The sequence below is a fragment of the Limulus polyphemus genome, unplaced genomic scaffold, assembly GCF_000517525.1.
Source record: "Limulus polyphemus unplaced genomic scaffold, Limulus_polyphemus-2.1.2 Scaffold7669, whole genome shotgun sequence".
Classification (NCBI taxonomy): Eukaryota; Metazoa; Arthropoda; class Merostomata; order Xiphosura; family Limulidae; genus Limulus; species Limulus polyphemus.
The window spans coordinates 1-25,707 of record NW_013673279.1 but is presented as its reverse complement, the minus strand read 5'-3'; the positions used below and the strand labels follow the sequence as shown (position 1 = coordinate 25,707).

General features: G+C 32.5%; 1 protein-coding gene across 3 annotated transcripts; it reads right to left on the bottom strand.

Moving 5' to 3' along the window:
* Nucleotides 1-25,674, bottom strand: LOC106474773 (tyrosyl-DNA phosphodiesterase 2-like). Of its 3 annotated transcripts, none has more exons than XM_022403074.1 (7): nt 25,643-25,674; nt 23,405-23,566; nt 9,891-9,985; nt 8,036-8,236; nt 4,177-4,387; nt 3,640-3,810; nt 1-799 (listed from the first exon to the last, which is right to left on the bottom strand). In XM_022403074.1, exons 2-7 carry the CDS (start codon nt 23,534-23,536, stop codon nt 506-508), a joined length of 1,104 nt encoding a protein of 367 aa, XP_022258782.1. In that variant the 5' UTR covers nt 23,537-23,566; nt 25,643-25,674; the 3' UTR covers nt 1-505. The 3 variants fall into 3 exon arrangements, with proteins under 3 accessions (XP_022258782.1, XP_013790917.1, XP_022258781.1); XM_013935463.2 differs by lacking the exon at nt 25,643-25,674 and adding an exon at nt 25,158-25,239; XM_022403073.1 differs by lacking the exon at nt 25,643-25,674 and adding an exon at nt 25,158-25,174 and having other exon boundaries at nt 23,405-23,577.
* Nucleotides 25,675-25,707: the final 33 nt, after the last annotated feature.

Below are 25,707 nucleotides of genomic sequence, written 5' to 3'. Positions count from 1 at the left end.
TCTGTTGCAAATAAATTTTATTACCAAAATAATCATTACAAAGGAATGTAATAACAAATTTATCATCTGAATTACAGTGTACTTTTATACATCACTTTGTGACACAAAAACTAAAAAAAAATAACTAAACTTAAACCTTCATCTATTATTTCTAAAAGGAAAACTTTAGTAGGTCATAGACTCTTCAAAGGAATTCAGAATCACTCAAAGTTGTTCTTATATTTATACAAGAGGTTTAGATAAACTTTTCTATTCTTTTTAATGAAGTATTACTACATTAATTAAAAGCTTAGATCTATTTTAATGTCTGATAATTTCAAAGTAACTAGTAATCTTCACTATATTAGAACTTTTTTCCACTACTATTTTACCAAAGGCTAATGTAACAATGTTTACAATAAAATATAAGCTGCTTATGGTATCCTTTCGCAACTGTACAAGTACATAAAGAATTCTGCAAAGTTACTACTGTTTTAACTTTAACAAAAATTCAAGTTCATTTTATTCAACCTTCTAGGTCAAAATGACAGAGAACTCCCCAGTGGTCACTGGGAAAACAGCGATGTGGTAACAATCGTTCAAGCCCAACCAGTCCAAAGTACTTTGGCACCACCTGTTGCAGAGAACTCTGTCTGAAAAATACCCGATCAAAGCGACATTTTGGTTTGTAATTAGAAGCACCCATCCACTTAAGATTGTCATTACGGTTCATGTCCCATGTGTACCGGCATTCTTTCCGTTCACCACAGGTTATCCACAAATCTTGAACAGAAGCAGGATGGCCTCCTAGTTGAGAAACCTGAGGGCAGTTTGTTCATTTCACTTAAAGTATTAAATAATCTGTGTATATATATATTAATATTTTTACCAAAATACATGCATATATGTGCTATCTTGAAAATGAAATATAAACTTAATAACTTAGATGGAATTTTTGCAATTCTAACTCCTGAACTAACAATATATAAAATAACTAATTCACGATTAAGCATACTATACAATGAAATCTAAGCATTTTTTGAAGTGTAGTACATTATATTTGTTGTATAAAAATCAATATTTCCCCATTGTTTCGGATTGATAAGAAAGGCTCAATGTTATTCAAACTTATAAATCATCACTCCCGATGCCAAATGTAAAATGTCCTTACAAAATCTCAAATATTTCACAGCCTAAAAATTATTTTTTGTTACTGAAAGTAATTATTATTTTACTTTGAAAATAAATTAGAAAGATTGCTAACATTTCTTACTTATTAAATATGCTGTATGGTCAGTTTTAGTTGTACACAGACCTGCTACACTAGCTTCAGAGAGTCAAGTAACTGAAATCATTGATCATTTCCCATTTTCTTAATAAGTGATAAAAGCATAAAGCACTGAAACCAGAGTTCTACTCACTTAGAAAAAAATAAGGTTTAAACTTTGAAAACTAGTTTTACTCACAATATTATATAATTTTTTTTAATGGATTTAAGATTTATATGTATAAATATGCAGAATCACCAAATAAGTTGAGACTTGTGCTACTTTTGAGCATAACAAAACTCAGTAAAATACAATTACCATATGTATCAAGTTTCTTCAAAGCTTAATGTTATCTACTTCTAAGGGCTAGACCATCTAAAAATACTATTTATTTAAAAATTGATTACAGTGTCTCTTACAGAGAAAGTATAAAATGCAGATGTTTTACATCATCCATATTCCACAGTGTAATACATATAACCCTTCCATTACGGGCTGGGTGTATTCCACCCAGCTTGTAACCACGAAAGTATCCATATTATTCATCCAGGTTATTGGTAAATATTACATGGTTTTTGTACACAAAATATCAGGTTTTTAAATTAAGTATTAAGATATTCTAATTAAAGATTTTCTCATAAACCTTTTTCTTTCAGAATGTTGACTGTCCAACTTGCAAAGCAATTTTGATTTTAAGATTAAAAAATACTTTAATCCATTAGAACATTTTCAAATTTCACATGCGAAATCTCAATAATCTCCAGATAATTATGAAATGTTTTTAGAAAAAAACTTTATATTTTATTTGTTATTTTCACTACTGTATTTCTGTACGGGTTGGTTCGATTTGCCCGACTTGGTAACATCAGTACAAAATTAGGAAAAAATATAAATTGTGCTTTTTTTTGTTCTAGAATGACTACAAATTATAAGAAGAAAATGCAAATGTTTAGTCTAAATAGCTTAAATCTCATAACATTATACATTTATATATATTTAATATTTTTATTATACTGACCTTTCAGCTGTGCCTAGCTAACAATACAGAAGTCGTAATAATATATCACACATGCACGCATGTTATCATATCCAATAATATAAAACTGACCTTTAGTCTTTACAAAGTGACCTGTCTTGGCTGTGTTTAGTGGACTAGTGTTTTGTAAAATACAATCACATTTCAATTATTATACAGTATATATGTATATACGTTATTACTATTTACAAATAAGTTCTTAAACTTATTCTTCTTAAAATATAGAACAGTAAATAAAGAAGTAAAGCAAACAATTATTTCTTCTAGTTACGATCTTCGTACTCGTTTGCCACTTGTGGTAGGTTGCTAAGCCTCATGAAATTTCCCATGTGGAGGATGTGAAAGGAAAATTTTGTTTAGGTTTTATATACACATTTTAAATAACCAAAAAATCATAAATTACTCTATCGATACCATAGAATTCTACTATAATTTATCAAGCTTAGTAAATGAGCTGTATTTGGGTCTAAAAAATATCCAATTTCGAACTCACTAAAATCTTACCTTATCATTTGAAAACTTGTGTGAAAAGAACAAAATTAACATAATAACACATGAAAATGGATGAGAAAACCACTAGGGATACATTCTGAGCTTTCAATTGGTTATTCATGTCATATATAGAAGTAAATGTATAAAAGGGACCATTTCCAAAAATTGAAAGAGGTGGGCAGGGTGCCACTGTGTTTGATTTATTACATGAGCAATATCTTAGCAAACTCAAAAGATAAGAAGCTCTTATTATATATCTTAGCTTGTCAGTATTGGTAATTTGAGTTTCTAATTTGTATAGAATTATAGAATTAGTATTTTGACATCACAAACATCTAATCTGAACCAGTGCTGCCTTAAACATTCGATGTGACACACAAAAATTGATATTTAGCTGTTTTTTCAAATATTTGCTTTTAAATTAAGAAATTAACTAATGTATATTACTAAAATTTGAATTATAATCTACAATTTGATGCCAAACTTATTGACATAAATTCATAGAATAGTAGTTCAATAAAATGTTGAATGCAAGCCAACAAATGTGATGACATGGCCTTTGACATGTGACCTGTCACAAAAGGGTTCATTCACCCAGTACCTTATTCACAATATGTCCCAAAATTCCCTCTCCGTAGAGTATTTCAATGTCTGGAAAATGTTGATAACAGCACTACATGTACACATGCTTTTATACCATAAATCACAGCATATATTATATGATGAAACTATGAAAAACATTATTTAGTCACATTCATACCTATCAGCAAATAATGTTTTAACAATTGTATTCTTTATAAGAGAACATTTTATAAATGTTGAATTCCAAAAATAGTCATTCTACAATTTTCCTGTGGAGCTCACCTCTTTATCTCGAAGATTAAGATCTCCAGCAAATATAACAGTCCTGTCCTTTGGAGTATCAACAATTTTCGTGAATGCCATTTCTAGCTGTGTCTTTCTCTCAGATGAAGCTTCACTTGTGCTTTCCAAATGTGCATTGAAAAGAGTCAGTGGTATATCTTTAATTTTGGCCTATGCAGTAAAGATATTTGATAATGAATGTTACAGAATTAAAACTGATTCTGTTTTGAAAAAAAAATCATAAATTTAACAATTTTCTTTTTTAGAAATATTGTGTATGGTATAAATCTGGTTAAAAATTCCAAATAGAACAAACAAATGGAATTACTGAATAAATTTATGCTTTTAATAATCCTTCTATTTTTAAACAGGATATTGCTTGAGGTTGCTATTCCCACGATTCTAGTAATAACATTCACATCTACACATACAGGAAAAGCTGTCAATTTGTTAAAAGCAACTTGATAAGTGTTAATTATTTATGTCTAAAACTCATTGTCTGAAGTTTTTTTACACTGTTAACAAATAATTCTGTACCTCAATCTTTAACAAATTTCTGCCCATTCTAGAGTTAGGGAATTCAATAACATTGTGATGTTCAACAGTGATCATGCTTTTCTTCAGAAGGGTCATAGTAAAATAGCCATTCCAGTTCCCTTGGATACACTGGTACTCAGGTATGTGGGACTGAATATAGTGACAAGAAAATGGGACTACTTCTTGTAAAAATATAATGTCAGCTTCTTCTCTAAAAGGACAAAAAAAAAGACGAAATTTTATACAAACCACTTTCTCAAGTTCATAGTAATGTTTTTATGGCACAACATTGTTCTTTTCCTAACAAATTTAGCAACACTACACTTTTTCCCACTCACAGTAATACTGCTTTTAATAAACATTTTTGGACCATCAATGTGATACATGAGATATGTTCCATGATGTATAAAGAGGATTTATATAAATCTTTCTTTTATACATAAATAAAGCTCCTCCATAAAAACCACAGGTGATTGTCAAGTAATTTGGATTACATTTTATTATCTCTAAGTGAGACATTGAAGAGCTATAAAAAAAAAGATGTTTTATTTGTTTTGTTTTTCTAAGAACTCTCTCTCTTATCTACCTCTTCATAATAAAAATAATAAAAAGGGACTCCTAATTAATACAACTTGAAAGTAATTAACAACTTAATCCAAAGATTTGAAGTTTTACCTACTCATTAAAACTAATCAAAGCAGGAACATTTTAGTTAAAACTTAAATTCACAAAATTTTACCGTTTTTGTAATGAGTGCTAAAAAATATCAATTTTTAACCATAATCCATGTATAGTAAACAGAAAAATTTATGGTTTCATTTTGAGTTTACTTAGTAATTAATTATAATCTGTAACTTGTAATATAATATAGCAATATTTATGATAAAAATGTTAGGCAGAGCTTTCTTTACAGGGCCATGAGTGAACATGTACATTTACTGATCAAGTTCCTGATTAATAAAGGTATCTAATCACTTCAATAATGTAATAATTATTAAAATATGTTAAGAATGAAGTTATCAAATATCTAATGTAAAAAAGTATAGATACGACAATAATTAATACAACATTCACAAATTACTATTTCACAATTATAAAATAATTAATCAATAATCAAGTATAATAGAGGATTGCAAATGTAGTCTTTACTGGGAAAAAACCTCAAACTAATTTACTCTTTTGATAAAAATAAATGAAAAAATATTAGAAATAGAAAAATTAGTCAATTTTGAATTTGAATACAAATTCAATAACAATGTTGTATACTTGCCTCCCGTTGTGTATAGGATTTATTGTAGCCTCTTTGTAAATACCAATTACATAATAAATCAAACTTCAGTTAATGCCTGTTTTGACCAGATGTTAACTAAATTTAAAGTATTATAATTCATTTATTCAAAGAATAAAAGCTGAAATAACTATCTGATGTACATATTATACAAGCTGTTTTTTTTTACACTGTTAAAACAAGAATGGGGAGTTCTCTATTTCACACTTTAGCCTATAATTTCAGGTGGTTAGACATAAGTTTGATGTACTAATCTAAGTTAAGAGATATGCATTCAAGCTCCTTCTTGATCCATTAAATGGTTTCTCAACAAGTGGTCATCTCACCATGGAAGATCTCCTGAGCTTGGTTGATCATAAACTAAGCCATTTATGTACATACTAATTAAGTGGCTTGCTTATTACTGCATGTGTATGATTTTTGTAAGTGACATGTCTAAGCATCATTAGTATAGTTGAAACAGCACTGGACTTGGAGCAGTCTCGTGACCCATGGGTCATACATTAGTTCTCCTCTGGGGGAGAGCAGCTTTCTTAACATCCTAGTATTTTTGTTAGCACATGTACATGAGAAATAGTAACATTATACTGATTTCAGTAATGCATTTACAAGTTTTTATATACAAAGTAAGTACTAGTTGTCCCTCTCCCAGTCACAGACCTACAGTAAAAACACAAGCTCAATGTAGAGTGTAAAAATAAACATTTATGTAATACTATTTCTATACGTTTACTGATGTTTTGATTTAAAAAGTTTAATTTTTCAAAGGCCAAACGTTTCACTTATAAATATAACAAAATACATAAATTATGCAAAAGCAAGCAAAATACCACTACCAATGACTGATATTCAGACAGTTTAATCTTCTTGCACATTGAGAACAGTTCTATTTGATGCCTCAAGTAGCAATACTAATGTTTCTTATACATTCCATTTCATGTTTGGCCTAACTACTGTACACTGTACATTACAATGTAATACAAACTTGAAGAAAATTCAAACTCACATTTGTGTGTACATATACATGTATTATCTTGCAGTGTACAGTAGTCAGACCCAACATTAAATGGAATGTATAAAAAAATGAAAAACTCTTGCCAATATTATATATGTCTAAAAAACGAATTTTCATAGATGTATAGCCTACAAAACAATGTTATCACCAATGATAATAATGGCTAGATCAATTTTAGGAGTGAAAATTGTAGATATAAATATAATTGGAAAAAATATATATATGACATTCACTAACTGGCATATATATATATATATATATATACATACATACATATATATCTTGTGTGTAATAAATATACTGAATGAATATGAATATGATAGTAGAAATGTAATATATAAAAGTGAAACATACTACATGGTTAGTGTACATTTAGATGCATAAAAAAAGATACTATACATATATTTTAATATTCTGTTTTAAAAATAATTCAGACATAAAAAACTTGTATTAAGTAAAAGAATTCATGATGCCTTACTTTTGTCAAAAGTTAATGTAAGAAAACTAAATCTAAAGATTATGATGTATTCATTATGTATTACAAGCAAGTTCTCTAACACAAGGTACTATTTCATAGAAGTCGGGTGTTTATTTAGAACATTAAAGAAGACTCAACGAGAACTGTCAGCTGCAAAAAAAATGAAGATCCAAATTCCATTAAAGAGGTCACGTGGAAAATGTTGTAGCACTGGAAGAAACTTAACAGTAATCAGTAACAATACTGGTAAGACATGACAAAAAATACCTGAATATAAATGGAATTTCAAACTAAAACTAAGTTTTAAAATGTTCAAAAGTAAATCTACTTGGTTCAGATTACATAGTACAAATTACCTTTGAATTATCAATTTATCAAACATGCATTTTGTACAAAAGTTCCAAAGAATTTTTGTTTAATCAAATGTGTACTAGCTCGGTCCATTGAACTGACCCAATATTTGGAGAAGGAATATGGACTATAATTACAAAGTTATTATGTTTACCTATATGAAATGTGGCAATTTTTTAGTGAAATGTACAAGTCTCTTGCACACAAAAAATCAGATGAGTTACAGAGGTATCTGTACTCAAGATATGTCCATGAATTGAAGACATCAACATTACTCAGACTCAAGTTGGAGTACAAGGCGATGTTCATGTGAAGAATAAAAATATTTTTGTCCATAGTATATGTTGCATAAGGAATTTGCACAACCTCTAGTCCTAAGAAATGAAAATCTATACTTCTTTCAGTAATTCTGTATATTATTGTATCTGGTATTTACTCTCCTCTACCATGAACTGTTGCTAAATCAGCAATGTAGGGTAAAACAAATAGCTGATAATTCTGACATCAAATATATAATACTATGTTGACACTTTGTAAAAGGTTGTGGCTTGCACAATTTGACCCCAACCCATGCATATAGGGTTAATTAAAGAATAACAGCCGTGTTTTAGAAAGTAATAAAAATACCTTTTAAACTGCTGATAATACAACTGAGCAAAAGTTAAAAATCCAAACTTCTGTTTTGCAACGTTTTATATAAACAATTAAATGTTTGAAGAATTAATACCTTTTAATTATTTTACAAACTGCTTTTGTACGCAGCTTCAAGTTTGATTCACTGAGACCATCAATGTTCCAAGTTATAAACTTCAACTTTGTTGAAATATCAGCAACTTCCTCTGTCTTTATTTGTGGTGAATCTCTATTTGCTGTGATAGTTTCTGTAATAACAGCAGTAGCAGCTGCTGCCAAACTTCTAGGACTGTCACTGTCAGAAAGAAAACATGTTTATTTTCAAAAACTGCAAAAATAAAAATATTTTAATAACAAAATACAAAAACTTAGAAGTTAACATTTTCCTTATGTGATATGTATTTCAGATAGATAATCACAATTATGCACAATAAAGAGCTATTACCTAATGCTCACTGACACATAAATTACTGTGCATACCACAAGCCTTGAACAAAGTTCTTATCTCTAAATATGTCAATGTGTATTGTGCCAGCCTATAAAGTAGTCATCATTAGACTACAGCCATCTACAAGTGAGAGGATGACATATCCTTAATTTAAAATAATCTCCATGAGTAGTAGCATTTCAACAAAAGCTAATTCTTGACAAGGCAGAGAAAATGTGCACAAGTGGGAAGGAAGGTTAGGAGTTTGTGCAGAGAGGTGAGGAACATATTAACTTCCGAAAAGTTACTTCTTCCATAAGAAAGAGCTAGAATTCCACATTGAAGATGATGGAAGGGCTAGTTCAGAGAAAAAAAAATTACAAAGTTGAACTCCTTTCTGAAAACAGTGACTGAAATGGAAATCCCATGAAGTGTGACACCCATGAGGCGGGGGGTAGTCTAACGAGGAAGACTTCATCAATATCAAGCAGGGAATACTCTTTGCCCAATGTTATTATAGCATTCATTGTTAAGAGAGGAGTGGCAAAAGAAAGTGTCCCAAAATTCTTTTACATGGTGCTAAAATATCACTAAGGTGAGCATAAGGTGAAACAGCTCAACCAGCCATTATCTCACAGGCAGACAACTGAGCAGGAGCAGGGTGCAAAATTAATGCTGGACCAAGGCAAATTCAGGACCCACCTGTCTGGATCGAACCACAGGGAATGGCTTAATTCATAACATACTATTATGCCAAGGTAATACCCTGGCTCTACTTCCTAACTAAGGGGTGCATCTACTTGGTCTTGTACCAATGTGACTGCCCCACCTGATAACAAACTCTCTATCAACTTCCTCAGTGGCTTCGGATTGTGGAAGCAAGGATTCTCCTATACACTACTAAAAAAAAGTGGAGTGGGAGGAATTCATGTAGAGGAAAATACCTGAGAGGTGCTTGGACTTTGTCATCGAGCACAATCATTTGGAATTAGATCCCACACTGATAGACAATTCAGAGGGTTACCACAACTAAAGACAAAAGGTTTAAGCAGGTGTGAGGTCTATTGAAGCAATTCCATAACTGTGAAGCTATAAAAAGCAATGGTTACTATAATTCTGAATTTACTGCATGTATCTTCCAAAATTTGGCAAGCATTTAGCAAATATTACATGCCTGTTGTACACAAAAAATCAAAATCGTTAATTAAGTATTTCTGCTAAAGTTTTATCTGTGAATTTCCACAGCATTTACTGAGTCAATGTCAGTGTAAGATGCTTTTTCTGCTAAGAATAATACTTCTTTTCATCTTACACTTTCACATTCATTTGCATAACCTCTAGAACCTCCTTAACAAATATCATTTCTTTACACAGATATACATGTGTTGTCTAAAAAATCAATAATATACTTATTTTTATGTAAAATCTAATATTAAAAGTAAAACTGTGACAACTGTTAATATTAGAAAAAGTAAATTTTATTTGAAAACTGACAAAAGAATGTAAGTGATATGGAACATACTCAATCACAACTACAACTTCTGACTCTGGTCCATCACCAAGCAATCTTACGCTTCCTCGACTCTGACGATCCTCAAAAAAATCATTCAAAGATTGCTAAAAAAAGAGAACAAAAATTAAACAAATATGAAAGCTTCATTAGACAGTTATAGAACTCAGCATTAAGTTTTGTTGTTGTTTTCTTATTCAAAAGTTACACAAATGGTTACCTGCACTCTGTTCTACCACAGAAAATAGAACTTTTGAATAGAGTTGTTTAAACATTTGTTTAACAACAAGTAAAAGCTTGGAATTTCTATTCTTTCACTAGTTTTGGAGAATTCCACTCCTCATCAGTGACTCTGGATACTATCACCAATGAAACTTCAGACCAAACCAAGCCTTTATAGTAATGAGGTACTGAAAATCGAAATGGTGAATTTAATTGTTTTACACTCACAAAAAAGAAACCTATCATTCTATAGGTATTTGAAGAACTTTTAGCATTCTGTCACAATTTAATTCTTTGTATTGTTAGCCGACACTAGGCAGCTGGTACATAATTGAATAGAGTTGTTTAAACATTTGTTTCACAACAAATAAAAACTTGGAATGTCTATTATTTCAATGGGGTGTGTCTGTGATCAGAGTCACTGATGAGGAGTGTAATTCTCCGAAACTAGTCTGACAGAATGATAGGTTTCCTTTTTATGAGTGTAAAACACTTAAATTCACCATTTCGAGCGAATAGAACTTTTGAGTGTTTTAAGTGCATTAACCTACAGCTGACGCACAGGGGGCTTGCATTAAATAAAAAGAGCCTTAGAGAGTTATGTATAGCAGAAACATCTAATATACGATTGTTTTTTTGTTATTGCTCCAGAAATACTTCATGAAGATGGATTTGAGAAAATAATTCTGTTGCTTTTGATAGTTTAAATATACATTACCATAAGCATTGTTCCGAGATGGCCCATGACTTCAATAATGGTGAAATTATAACTAAAAACTGATTTTGGTTGATACCAAATTAGTTAATAATCAGATACGTCATTTTTTTTACTTTTTGGGTACTAATAGGCTTAATTTTGTGTATGAATACCTTATATAACTACAACTGGTTAAATTAAATGTATTTTGAAGAGAACCATACAAAATGGATTCCATTTTACATATAAAGTGCATCACAATAATATCTTTAGGCTACAGAAGAGACAATAAATTACACCAGATAATTAACTCTTGTTCTATTTGTTAAAATAAATGCATATTTTATAATAGATTTTTGCTTGAAAGACTACAGACTGATGCAGTAAGAATTTTAACTTAGTATTAGTATTCAACAAGGGCATTATTAGATCATAGTGATTAAAGGATGCTATTATTCTTGTGTTAAAGGAAATTGTGAAAAAAAGTGGGAAATTTTGTTATATCTAAAAGTTTCTTGAACAGGCTCCGTGGCTTTTGTAAATGATAGTTGATTAATATGATATTACATGATATTACAGTTTCAATCTGCCTGCTGCCATTTTTGACAATGCACCTTTTGAAGAGAAAATTTGTATATATAAATTTCCTCTAATCTTGAAAAAAATATTTCCTCACTTAATAGTAAGTCAGCATTTTCCTTACTTGAAAATGTATTCTAAATAGATACTTACTTCTATGCATACAGTAGCTATTTGTTGTATGCCAACCATTTAGATTTTGTGCCTGCCACTAACCCTGAACTATCTCTCGTCTAAATCAAGTGTTTTGACATAAACTGTGGTAGTCGTGGGGAGGGATTCATGTTGGGGAGCACAGACCTGATTGGTCCTAGCCACCACAGGATCTTTTACTGGAGAATATGCAGTGGATTACCAAAAAACCTATTTTTAAAAACCAGCATGCATGATATAGGGAAGTGAGTAGGCACTTCCCTGGTGCTATCTTTTCCCTTGATAGTCTGTGGAAGGTATGGTCTGGAATTGATATAGTGAGATATATGTACTGTAGAGGTCTTGCAAGAAATCCCACCTCAACAAGGAACATAGGAACCAGGGTGGATGGGCTGAACACTTTCCATTACCCTTGACTTGATGTGGATTCAGGGAACTAAGTACACCCTTTGAGGCAACACCAGCAACTGGTTGGATTCATAGGTGGAGATGAGATTATTATTAATCTTGGGAAAAGAAATAAATGAGGTATTCATCCCATTCAAATTTCTGAGTAGACTGGAGAAAAGCAACTGCAAGGAGAAGTTTAGATGGAAATGAAACTTTCAGAGGATGAAGAAGATGTGTTGGGCATTGTTCACCTCCCTGGCTGTAAGATATCTCACCCAATGGTCACTAAAAGAATGAATCAAATGATCTGGATCAATTACTCAACTTAACTTGTAAGAGAAGTGGACTAAAGATCCCTTGATGGGGAGTGGTCACACGGCAAGATTAGGGAATTACAGGAATTCTGAAAGTGCATGTTGACCAACACCAGATCATACAAATGGGGAACAAAAGATGACCAAGATCAGAAGGATTGTTGTGGCCAGCAAATGTAGATAGCAGAGGATGTAAGACAAACATCTAAACAACAATGACCTCACACCAGAGGGAAAAGGAAAAAGACCTTCAAGAAAAGTGAGAAAAGGAACAGGTGACCAAGTGTTCAAGCAGGGTCTGAGTGAAAGTGTAGGGAACCACAAGAAGATTCCAATCAGCAAGTAAATAAACTGGAAGGAGAGAAAGGAAGGAAGGACCAGAACAAGGTAGATGGACAGAGGAAGAAAAGAGTGAAACCCAGTGAAAAAGGTGAAGTGAGACTGACATGGTTGCACAATATCCCACCATGGTGTAGATCGACAGTCTCTGGTCAAACAGGGTGGCAAAGAAGTCTGAATGATTGGAAACAGAAGACTGGCAAAGAGGCAGATAGTACGTGATGTACCAGTAGTGCCAAAAATGCCACTTGTGTAGGGGAACAGAGAGAGAGAAAGAGAGAGTGAAAGAATGAATCTAGCAGTACAAATAAAGGGCAATGTAATAATAGAAATTGCCCATTGGGTAAGGAATGAATAATCCCACATACGAAGATGAATAGATAACACTCCCATATAAAAGAGTAATGTAGAAGGTTGGAGCAAGAAGTACCCTGATGATGGAAGAAGAAGAGGTATTTAAAATGACAGTAAATGGAGAAGAGGAATCAAGGACAACTGGCTAATAAGGTGCTACCAACAGGACTCAACAAGGAATGTTGCAGAACATCACCAAGACATGTGGGTGATGGCAGATATCAAGGAACACATACAAAAAAGAAGAAACCAATACAGGCTGAGGGTATCCACAGTCTGAGGAGCTGGATATGGGATCGTGGAAAAAAGAGCTGAGGTGACCAGATACTACATGACTTGCTGACCAGATGGAGTAGAAAGAACTCAAATGATGTGTGAATAAAAGAACTGGAAGGTGAATCAAATATAGAGCAAGTGTCAGAAAAAACCATGAAAAAAAGTTCAGCCATCTCAGATAAACATCCAGAAAGAAATGAAAACAAAGGATGACTCTGTGGATATGATGAGCAAAAGCCCTCATGATCTGGCTGAAGACAAAGAGCAAGAGCCATGTCAAAGGGTGGAACCCAAAACTAGTATACTGTATCATGATGGACAATCCAAAGGAAACATTGTGATGACAGGGCTATTGGAATATGAAGAAATGTGTCTATGACATGAACTATCTTCATCCAAAGGCCAGGGGAATGCAACCTATTAAGAGTAAAAAATTCCTTCATCTGAAACTGAAGAATCATCAGAAGTAGGCTAAAGAAGTACAATGAAAAAAGGGACTAGTAACCAAAAGCTCTGACATTGTGTCTTTGAGACAGTGAAGGAGCTGATGATTAGAAGGTGGGTACAAAGAGAGGTAGTCACCAGGAAAATGAAATCCACATAGGAAGGTAAAACACAGAGAAGAAATCTCAACTACACATAAACCACGTGAGGAGAGAAAGTGAACCAATGTTGAGACCCTGGCCAAAGTAGAAAAAAAGACCTACCAGAAACACCCCCACTCCCCCCAAAAAAAACTATCTGAATTCTGGTGGAGGGTCTCATTAAAGGAAATAAGAAAAAGATACCTAAGGGATAGTGCAAGGAGAAGATGCAGATGGAAGAAGTGAGCCCTGATAAGGGATACTACAGACAGAAGAAGTGAGCCCTGATAAGGGATACTACAGACAGAAGATCAACTCCCAAGCAGGGAGATGGGATTACAGAGATTGAGCAACCATGGTGGAAGAGGTGCAACCATAAGTCATGTTAAAGGAATCATGGAAACAAGGAGGATGAGGCAGGAAAAAGTGGTAACAATGCTGAGACAAGAAAATTTCACCATGGATATTAATAACAGGTGAAGGGGAAAGAATAAATTTACAGCATGAAAGCATTGGAATAAAGATCATGAAGAAACATAGACCATAGGAAAAACTTAGTACAAACCTGATATAATTAGCAATCAGAGAGAGGAATAACTTGCATCAACAGTGAACAAGGCCTGAACAAAACCAGGCAGTGAAAAGTTTGTTTGTAATAAATTTTGTGCAAAGCTACACAAGGGCTATCTGCACTAGCCATCTCTAATTTAGCAGTGTAAGACAAGAGGGAAGGCAGCTAGTCATCACTACCCACTGCCATCTCTTGGGCTCTCTTTTATCAATGAATAGTGGTATTGACCATCACATTATAATGCTCCCATGGCTAAAAGGGTGAGCATGTTTGGTATGATGGGGATTTGAACCCGCGACCCGCAGATTGTGAGTTCAGCACCCTAGCCACCTGGCCATATCAGGCTGGCAATGAAAAGAGCTAGACAAAAACATCAATCTCACGTTCAGGCTCAGGAATGGAAAAAGTACAGTAGATAGAGAAACTAGTAAGAAAGGTAAAATCCATTAATGGTAAAAATTGGCAGTAGCATCTTCCACAGATGAAGAATGCCCAGCAGCCACAGACAAATTAGAAGTTTTGAGGAGTTTGAAGACAATATTGCATGATTTCTCAAGCTTTGAAAACAACACTAGTAGAAGTCATTATCTAGTCCCATTCCAAATGAAATTTTGGCTTCATGAACAGAGCTAGAGCACTGGGAGTATAAAGCTGCAGAAACATGAGTCGGTAGTGTTGAAAAACAACGTGAAAGGTAACCTAACACAGCTAAAGCATAAGTTTCATGAAAGTCAAAAATGAAGAGAAGGCAAGCATTGAATGAAAAAACAGTCATAAAAATAGTAATTACAATAATAAAGAATACTACATCAAATAAATTACAAAAGTCATACAAAATATCAGTTGTATTCATTTATGAATATTGGTATGTACAAGCTGTATTAGGGGTTCCTTTCATGTTGTTTTTCAACTCTACCAATGTATGAGGAATAGCTACTGTGTGTAGAAAAGTTATATGAAGTCTCAAATGTTCATGAGTTATGAGGACAACTAGTATAAAAACACCAGAGTGAGTGATCAATTCAGTCAATTAGTAAATCCATTATTGATTACTGAGTATATTAGCCAGTTTTAAGTTGTATCATAGATACATGAGGAAATTTTGCAGGTAAATGCCTTGAGTTTTATTTGTGAGCTAGATGGATAATTACTTTTGGAAATTATGTTGGAACCTTATTTGTGAAGTTTGGTTTACCAATAAATGTATCCTGTAAAATGTTACTGAAGGAACAAATAACTTATTTTCATTAGGTGGACTAGACTTTGCATAATTTGTATTGAATAATCAAAAGGAGCCCACCACTGATAGAACCCATTACAATACTTTTCTCAGGAGTGAGATAATTTGGTAAACATAGAATAGAATCTAAACTAAAAAGTGAACTTAAAGTTGATGATATATATGCTTGAATTGAGATCAAAAACTTGCTAGATGATGAAACAGTGGAAAGACCAATCAAAAGAAGACTAAAAGAAACAGAAAATTAAAATACAGGAAGAAAGATATAGAAAACTAATTGGGAAGATAAGAGAGAAGTTAAAAGAAAGAGATATAAGACTTACAGAATTAAAAACAAAAATTAGTTTAATTGAAAGCAAGAATGAATAAGCTATTGCAGGTGTGCAGAAGGATTATACAGTAACAGCAAAATTGAAGTACAAAAAGGGCATTAACAAAATGTAGAAAAAATAATGATAAAATTGATGAAGTACAAAAAGACATTATGAAGTGCAGAAAGAATATAGCAGCAAAATCAATGAGGTAGAAAATAACATTAATGACAAAATAAAACATTTGAAAAATGAACTGCTAAATGCAAGGATCAAATCAGCCATACCTCTTTCTGAATTTCACCCAAGAAGTCCAACCTAAAACATTTACTAGTAAAATATGGAATAGTAGAACCACTTTGGTGAATTTTGGTCTACATGTGTTACTACTACTGCTGTACTACCTACAACTGCAGGACCTTCCTGGGCTATTTTAGTTATGTCACTACCTAACCAGTTCAACATCTACCACTCAAGAAACCAACACACTATGATGGAAAGGTACCATGGAAGGCATATCAGGTACAATTAAAAAAAATACAAATCAAATGGAATGAATAAAGAACAACAAACTATTCATCTTGCTACCCATTTAAAAAGGACCAACTTTACATTAAACAACTTTCCAGTTGAGAGACATAATAACTATCAAGCATTAGTGGTTGTCTTATTAAACAGGTTTGAATATTGCATAATATTTGGAAATGCTTTCCCAATTATCTTACTTGGGTGCTCCAGATGATTTATTGGCAGGTCATTAATTCATAGATGCCACAGTGGACAAGGATATGTGAATTAGGTTAAAACAAAGTACTTCTTTAAAGGAAGCTCTCCAGTTTGCAATGGAACTGGAATTCTTACAAGTTACACATACACAACTAAAGGGACCAGCTGGAAGTTATGGGATCATCAGATCAAGTAGTACTGAAACATTAACTCTATTTGATAATATTCCAGAATAACTGAAATAACAAAAGCCTGAATAAAAACTCCTCCCAAATGATGTTAGAAAAGTGAGCTGTTATACATATGGGAAACATGGCCATTCCAAAGAAGACTATGAGAAATGAACTGATGATAATAAACCAAGGAAACAGTACCTTAAGGATGAGTCTCAGAGCTCATCCAAGTCAAAGGAACAACAAACAGCTAACCACAGAGCAGAAAATAGGGGTGAAGTTCAGCTGAGAATACTCCATCTGCCACAAATGAGATAAGAAGTTCACTGTTTAATGAATCCAATTAACAAGTTAATGGATTTATTGATATGAAGTCTTGTAACATGTTGATAGACTCTGGTTCTACAGCTACAATTTTTTACCTGTTTTATGACAAAAAATGGAGAATTACCTTCAGAGATGAAAAGATAAGAGGGACTGATGCAGAGAGTGAGTGGTCAAAAGGTTTCAGTAAAGGAATAGTTGAAAGTCACCTCACTGTTGGAAGTTTCTCTATACAACATGATGTGTGGGTAATTGATGTTGAGAATGAGTGCAAATTAGAAAAGATGGATGTGTGGGTAGACTTTCTTCTGTAGTAGAGGACAGTACCATGTTTTTTCTACTCCCTTAGTTAATATGAAAATTTCAGATTCCTTTCAGTTCAGTTTGGAGATAGAGAGTTGCTAAAGTAAGCAACTTAACTTTCCTTTTCTCCAGTGTTGTGTGACAAGAATACACTAATGGGCAACTAGCCATGTTTTCTTACAAAAAAAGAGCTTGCAACATTTTGATATAGATGGTTGTTTTTACTGTTGGTGGATGGACAATGGCCGAAATGCCCTTACGCTCAGATTGTAGTGGACAAAGGTGATGTATGCATGTTGGAGTTATGTGAAACCTGGCTTTTGTGATCATATTGTGTTTTGTACATAAAGCCATGTTTGCCCAGGTAAGGAGGCTTTTGTAACATTTGATATCATTAGTAAACATTTTATTTATAGTTATAGTAACTAACTTGTTATTAATGTATTGTAGACTAACTTTCTAGATGGTGTTATTTTTTTACTTTATGTGTTATTTAAGCATTTGGATTTAACAATCTTAGTTTTGGGGCTTATTTTAGGTTTTTCATTGTGCATTTTAGTGTATCTTATAAGAAGGAGCATATTCAATTGTTAAGAGGAACTATTAAATGTTTTATCGTTCCTCTCTTACCAGTTCAACACATCCACCAAAAACACTTGCTCTTGTGTTTGCTTTTGACTTTGTTAAATAATGATTGTGGTTGCAAAAATTTGTGTTTTGGCTCTTTCTTCATGAGGAACTCAGTTGGAATTCTGAAAAAAAAAACACAAAACACATGCTGTATCTTGATATTTCCTGAACCTCCAGTTATCAAGCCCTACCTGACTATTTTAAGGGAAATCCACATGCTGGAAATTACCACACTTCAAACACAGTCTATGACCAGGAAGTACCTGTGCACTATATGATAATTACAGCACCTGAGGTTAAACTTTCAATAACAAGGAGAGTTGTTGTACCACCAAAAAGTGAAATTCTCATACCAGGACTTATGAGGATTAAATTTACATCTAATAACTGGAGTATAGTAGAACCAAACACTACTGCAAGTCCTGTTTGCAAGAACTCTTATGGATCTGAAGTATAAGAATGTCATCATTAGGGCCATAAACTCAACAAACCATGAAATTCAAGTCAAATCTAGCTGAAACATACCAAGACGTCAAGCTATACAGAATGTACTTCCACAACAAAGGACACCAGAAGTAGTCACTTTGGAAAAAATATGTAGTAAATCTGTTGTCAAATCCTTACATAAAACAGCTTACTACTTCACTTACAAAAGTTGTGTGACCAGAGCTATGGAGGTCTTACAACTGATCAATGCTACAGATCACATGATTTGCTTATGGAATACCAAAATACCTTCTCCAATGTATTTCATGGCTTAGACTGGACAAATAAAATATTAAATTGATACCAGAGACACAGACCTAATATTTCAGACAGCTGAGGCTTTCAAAGAGATAGAAGTTGTGAAAGAACAAGGAGTAATAGAACCAAGTACTAGTTCTTGGATATTATTTGTACTTGTAAATAAGAAGGATGGACTTGCAAAGTTGTGTATGGACTACTGGAAGGTGAATGAAATCACAAAGAAGGATGCTTACCCATCCACTTCCAAAGATTTATTGTACATTGAATGCTTTATCTGGATCAAAATAGCTTAAACATTGGATATAAAGAGTATATGATAAAATAAATGACAGAAAAGAAAACCTTTATTGCAGAAAATGGGTGTAGTAATCTGTTGTGTTGCCATTTGGATTATTTAATGCTCTTGATACATTTTAATGAATAATGGAGTGTGTTCTCTTTGGATAACTCTAGAATGTCATACTCATCTATTTGAATGGCATAATTACACATGGGAAGTCTTTTGTTAAAGCTTGTGAAGGCTAATAAGAGTTCTACTTGAAGAAAGAGAACCCTATGCTGAATCCCAAGAAGCATTAATTGTTCCAACAATAGGTGAGTTTCCTGGGACATATAGTCAGTTCAAAGGGAGTGTCTACAGACTCATCTAATATTTAGTCTGTTCAGAATTCACCAACATCAAAGAATCAACACTATTCATGAGGTAAAAGTTTTCCTTGGAATGTGGTCTTATTATTGTCACTCTGTAAAATCATTTTCTTACATAGCTCATCTTTTACACAAATATTTGAAAAACCATAAAAGTTTTACTTCACTGCTGATTCTGAACAAGCATTCAACAAACTAGAAAAGAATTAACTGCTATTCTCCTGTATTAGCATACCAGCTCTTGAAGAATCACTCATATTAGATATAAATGCCAATATAATGATTGTCCACTATAGCAAAACAATGAATGCTGCAGGAAGGAGGTATTGTACAACTCAAAAAGAGGTTCTATGTCATTTCCATCATTATTTATATGGCCAAAAGTTTACACTCCTGACAGGTCATGCAGCATTTTATCATGCGACAGTTCTTTGCTCCACATTGTCTATTTTTATTTTAATCTTTGTCTCTATATGATCTTCTGAGTCTGGTACAAATTACATACTTATATTACAGTTATTTCTAAGCCACAATGTAAATTTATAGACTCCAAGTTTTTACTTTTCTGAGATATAAAAGAAAGTCAAACCCACATTTCATGCCTCTTCTTTCACATCCTGTATTTCAAAAAATGTCAATAATTCTCTCTGACAATTGCTATTGGATTACTTATAATCTAATTTGGTGAATGTTGATGAGGCTAACTCATCAAATACCATGTTTTGAAAAATTCAGTTTCAGTTTCATTGTTTACCATCATTGTAGTTCCGCTCAACCAGATAATGGAATTTTTTTAACCCATTTATAGCTTAGTTAGAAAATGAGTAAATTCTAGTCATTTCAGGACATTAAATTTTTTGTGTGTGATAATATTTTGTGTTCTAAACACATATTTGAAATAATAAAAACTATTTTATGTATCACTAATACTGCTACAAAAAAAAGTAGGCTTAAGTTTCATCTACACTGCTAAGGAACAAGTATTCAATTTCTTGTATTTTAATGTATATTTTGTATTTATTGTTATAAAAACAAATAAACTGTATAAATTAGGAGCTTAATAGATTAGATAAAAAAATTTAAACAAAAACAATTTCTTTTGAATAATTCAATACTTTGTTCACTGTAAGTTGCACTCAGCTTTCACCAGGTGATTTATTGCTTTATAACACAAGATAGACATGTTTCTAAAACCAATAAAAGAATACAATAAAAAAACAGATGTAACTTGTACAAGCCTGAAGTTATTTAGGATAAATAACACAGGCCTGAAATGTTTTTATTGTCTTGAAGGTTTTACATGTTCTACAGTAATTCCTGTACACTGAATCTAAAAATGATATCCATTTTTCTCCATCATGTACTGATTTTTCACAAGATGTCATAATGCAATATCTAAAAGAATGACCATAACATGTAGTTTTTGGACTAAAATATGTAGATTTCACAAATAAAATCAGGATGAATGAGGATGCATATATTAATTTGGCATGAATGTTCTTCCCTTTTCTTCAGTTTGTTTGTATTTTTGTTAACAAACATAATAATAAAAAATTTTCATTGTGGTAAACAAAATAATAATTTGATCCAAGTAAAAGTAATTGTCGGTTACAATCTGCAGTCATTATAGAAAAAAAAATGTACTTTTGATTTTATTTCATATTTTTCAACCTTAGCTAGATATGATTTCACTACAGTTAGTGTTATGGTAGAGAATATAAGAAATAAAATAGAAAGTTTTATCACAAAATAACTTTTGTTATTTATTTAGGAGGTCCTACAGGTTATGTATATGAAACATGAAAACTGTAAATTGAAAAAAGTATTTTTACTCTTAACATGAAAATCACCTTACACTCAGACAAGTTAGAATCTGAGTAACAATAACTCAGGAAATTCACACAAAAAAATCTTTACCAGAAATACTTTAATTTTGTGTGTACAACGTACATGTAATGTTCACTAAAAGCTTACCAAAAGTCATAGATACATTTAGTAAACTTGGAATTATAGCAAATATTATTATGTATAACATATGTGGGGTTCAGTGCAATGCATCAACACCTTTCACATGAGGTTATTGAAGAATGTAAACAGTGTAAAAAAAAAAGAGGTAAATACAACCAACGTTTCCTCTAATTTTTCTTTGTATTGGGCAAACCACAAACTGAGCACTACTTTTCTGGTTCCATGATTTTCAAAATCCACTCCTCTGTAAAAGCTGAAGAGCACTTTTTTTAAGCAACTGTTGATGCCTGTACTCATTCCTGTCTTACATTTGTACATGGTATTGTTCAAAGTTGTAGGTTTGTGTCTTCCACATGAAAGTATTACCAACTGGCTAATTTATGAGTGACCCATTGTTTTTGATGACTGTACCTGCTTAATTGATGCGATGCCATGAATGTGTGCAGCTTAGAGGAAACATTGAGCATAAGATAATAAAGATGACCAAACTAAAGTACAAAAGAGTATAGTCCAAGATGGGATATCCACAAGTTATGAAAATGAACTAGTGTTGTCCAACACTCAACTGAAAGATGCTCAGACAGAAAAAATGAGCCTGAAACCAATTATTTGGTGGATAAAGAATACTGCAGAACAACCCTCACAGTAAACTGTCAATCTATACAACCCAAAACAAAGATGTACTGGGAATAGCAGGTTATCTTATGCCTATGAGAAGGCTTGTTATATCAAATATGGATGGAAACTACATTTGGCACTTTCCCAGTTGCTTCAGTCAGAAGTACTCTTTCATTTCCACAACCTTCCAACAACTGGGCACTTTGGTATAAAAAAAGATACTAGGAAGAGTAATAGAATGCTTCTACTGGGTTGGAGCAGGAGATTTGTAGAGAATTAGTGTAAATCATGTGAACTATGTTGTGAGTAAAAAGGTCCACAAAAGAAACAACACGGGCAAATATAGCAGTATTTTTCTGGAGCACCACTTGAGAGTTGCTGTCAATGTGCTTGATATTCTGTTATATGGTAATAGTGGGAATAAATGAATTATGGTGTTGATGGGCTATTTCACCAAAAGGCCAGAAACATTCAATGCCCAAAACAGGAAGCAGAAACTCTAAAAAGGAAACTTGTCAATTAATTTGTTTCATGATTTTGGATGCCTATGGAACTTCACTCAGATCAAATAGTGATTGTAATGTCTATTTATGAATACTAATTTTTGTTAATTGTAAATACTGGCTTCATTGCTAGTTATGGAACTTTACGTTTAGTGTACTGTCTTATTTCTGCAATAGGATTGTTAAAGGGTCTTCTTAACCCAGGAAGGTGGCATTGTTGTAAGCTATGTCTTTAATATTTTAGACATTTTGGTTGCTAAAGGGTATTTGTGGCATGACATCTAGAAGTTTCATAAAATTCTAGGCATCTTGTGACGTGTCAAATGTTGTTAGGTACAAGGAAAATAAGTATTGCACAAAGCACCATAGTGACTGTGTTTGTTAGTCCGAAAGTCGGTCAACTAGTGAAATTGTTACTCTGTTATCAATTGATTACCGATTGTGTCAGCCAGTTATGACTTGTGTCATAGATATGAGAAAATTTTGCAAGAAAATGACTGGAGTCATATTTTTGAGTTAGGCATATCATTAGTTTTGGAATTTCAGTTGTAATATTATTTGTGAATTTAGGCCTACCAATGAAAATAACCTGAAAAATGGTATTGAAGAAATCACAATAGGGCTCATAGGGCTATTGACAAAAACAACCAACAAAATTAACCAAGACCTTCTCTGTGAAATGCCAAAATGTGGAGCATTTCAGATTATGTTGATACCTGAAGATCTGTATGCAGATATATAAAAATTATAACAACTGGTTTCAAACACATGATAACTATTATTTAATCATATTTGGTCCCTTATAACTGAACAGATATTTATTATAATCTGTAATTTATCAGTTTAAAATTATCACCTGAAGATTCCAATCACGATCCTGAAGGTAGAACTGAGCACATGCTGTATCTGTATTAGTTACGCGAGCAAATTCTTCACATAGTTTCTGGCATGTCTCCACATCAGGGATATTTTCATCTTCTGAACTCATTTTGGTTATTACCAAATGACGAACTGCAATCTAGTAAAAAACTTTTTTTGGTAATGTTATGTTTAGGTTTAATGTGTTAGATAAATTATGTATAGACAAAAAAAAAAAAGAAAAAGAGTACAATATATTCTTGTTTAATGTTTAAACACTAAGGTTCAAATAATAATTCTAATAGCTCTAGCTACATATTTGAGCTGTTTGTAAGTTAGACTTTTTTGTGCATAACAAGTTAAACAATAGTTTTAAAGATAAGTCTGTTAGATATACTGTAAACATAAACATATATTCCAGCTTAGTTGCTATTATTCTAATATTAGGAGCATTTGGAACAAAAACAGACAAGTTTGAATGTAAAACTGATTATAATGTGAGCAACTGAAACTTGATTACATGTGAGGAACACTGATAAAAGAATTGTTTTGAAATTATGGGTTGTTCAGTTATTTAATAATGATACACTTTTTGAAAGATGGGGTAGGTGACTTTATATACAAGAGATGAATTGTAACTTGTTGGGATTGAAAACCTGAGAAATGGTAACTAAAAGGTTGAATTTATGAGGATTACAAATACAACTTCAAGGGTAGAGAACTATTTAATTGCAAATGTTATTGGACACAAGGTCAGACAGATAACGTAAACAAGAAATTGTATACTGTGATCACATACGTGATTCTCTCTTCTTCATTTTTGATGACCAATAGACAATATGCATGCGCCTAAGCACTAGAGTTGCAAATGTTATTCCTACTTTTTAAAGTGGGTGATAATAATGGCAATTATCGGTCTGTCTTAATTCTGTAGTGGGGAAAAATTCTGGAGAGTCTGTAAATGAAGCTTTGCAAAATCATTTAGCAGAATATGATGTCATAAAAGAAAGCAAACATGGATTCACAAAGGGAATTTTGTCTTAACAAACTGTTATCTTTTCAAGAATGTTACTTATTTGGCTGGTGGAAAGGGTGTGGACTTGATGTACTTAGATTTCGAAAAGCTTTTGATAAGGTGCCACATGAAATATTAGTTATGAAAACCAAATTAATTTGAAGATGAAGAAAGTCTAGTTAATTTAATTGGAGGGTGGTTGGATGGGAGAGAGTCAAACTGAACCCCTGTCACCTATGAAGTGCTTCAGGGATCAGTACTTGGATCTTTGCTTTTTTCTTACTTACATTAATGATACTGATAGGGACATAGTAAATTAGTTAAGTTCCTGATTACATTAAACACTTGAGTATTTCTAGTTGTATTGAGGATGTTGGGGTATTACATAATGACTTAGGTCAATTATTAAAATGGAGAAATATCTGACAAATAACCTTTAATTATGGTAAATGCAAAGATTTGCATTTGGTGTACTGTACACTGGGTCACATTTAATATAGAGTGGAACCCACTCAACAGCATGAATAAGGAAAAGGACCTTGGCATAGCAGTGGATAAGCCAACAAAGCACTGCTCTGTCATTGTAGTAAGGCTAACAGAATTTTATGGTGTACTAATACTATAAACTTATTGATTAAAAGTGGAAAGAAGTAACTATTTTTTTTAAATCATTAGTTATGCTTCATTTAGAATACTAAATGGAGTTTTATTCTTTTTATCCAAGAAAATACATCACCTTAAAAGAAAAGTTTCAGAAGGCAACTACCACTGTACCAGTTCAAGGATAAATCCTGGAATGATAAATAAAGGTAAGAGGTGATCTTATTGAAGTTTACAATATTATCTGTGGATCAATAGCATACTGGAAGTCAGTAATTTAAAGTTTACACTGTTAGTATTACAGGAGTTGAGTTTAACCTAAGATGGGGGAGGGGGGATCGGTGATTTGTTGAGAAATAAAGGATATGTCTAAATTTTTATTTTTTAAATTTGTTCAATTTCAAGGATGGATGTGCAAGGATAAACTGAAACTAAAGACCAAATGGTCTCCTGTTGTCCGTACATTATATCAATTTATTCAAATCATTGTCACCATACATAATACCATTACCAGTGCCGTGTGGCGTTGGAATTGGTACTTTGTAAATTATATTTGTAATACGAATACTATTATTACTAATACTAATAGAATTGTTAACAGCAATAAAATTGAAAACTTACAAATGAATGTACTAATGATAAAACACTGATAATGGCTGGAGACGGCTTGAATGGGTAATGAAGAA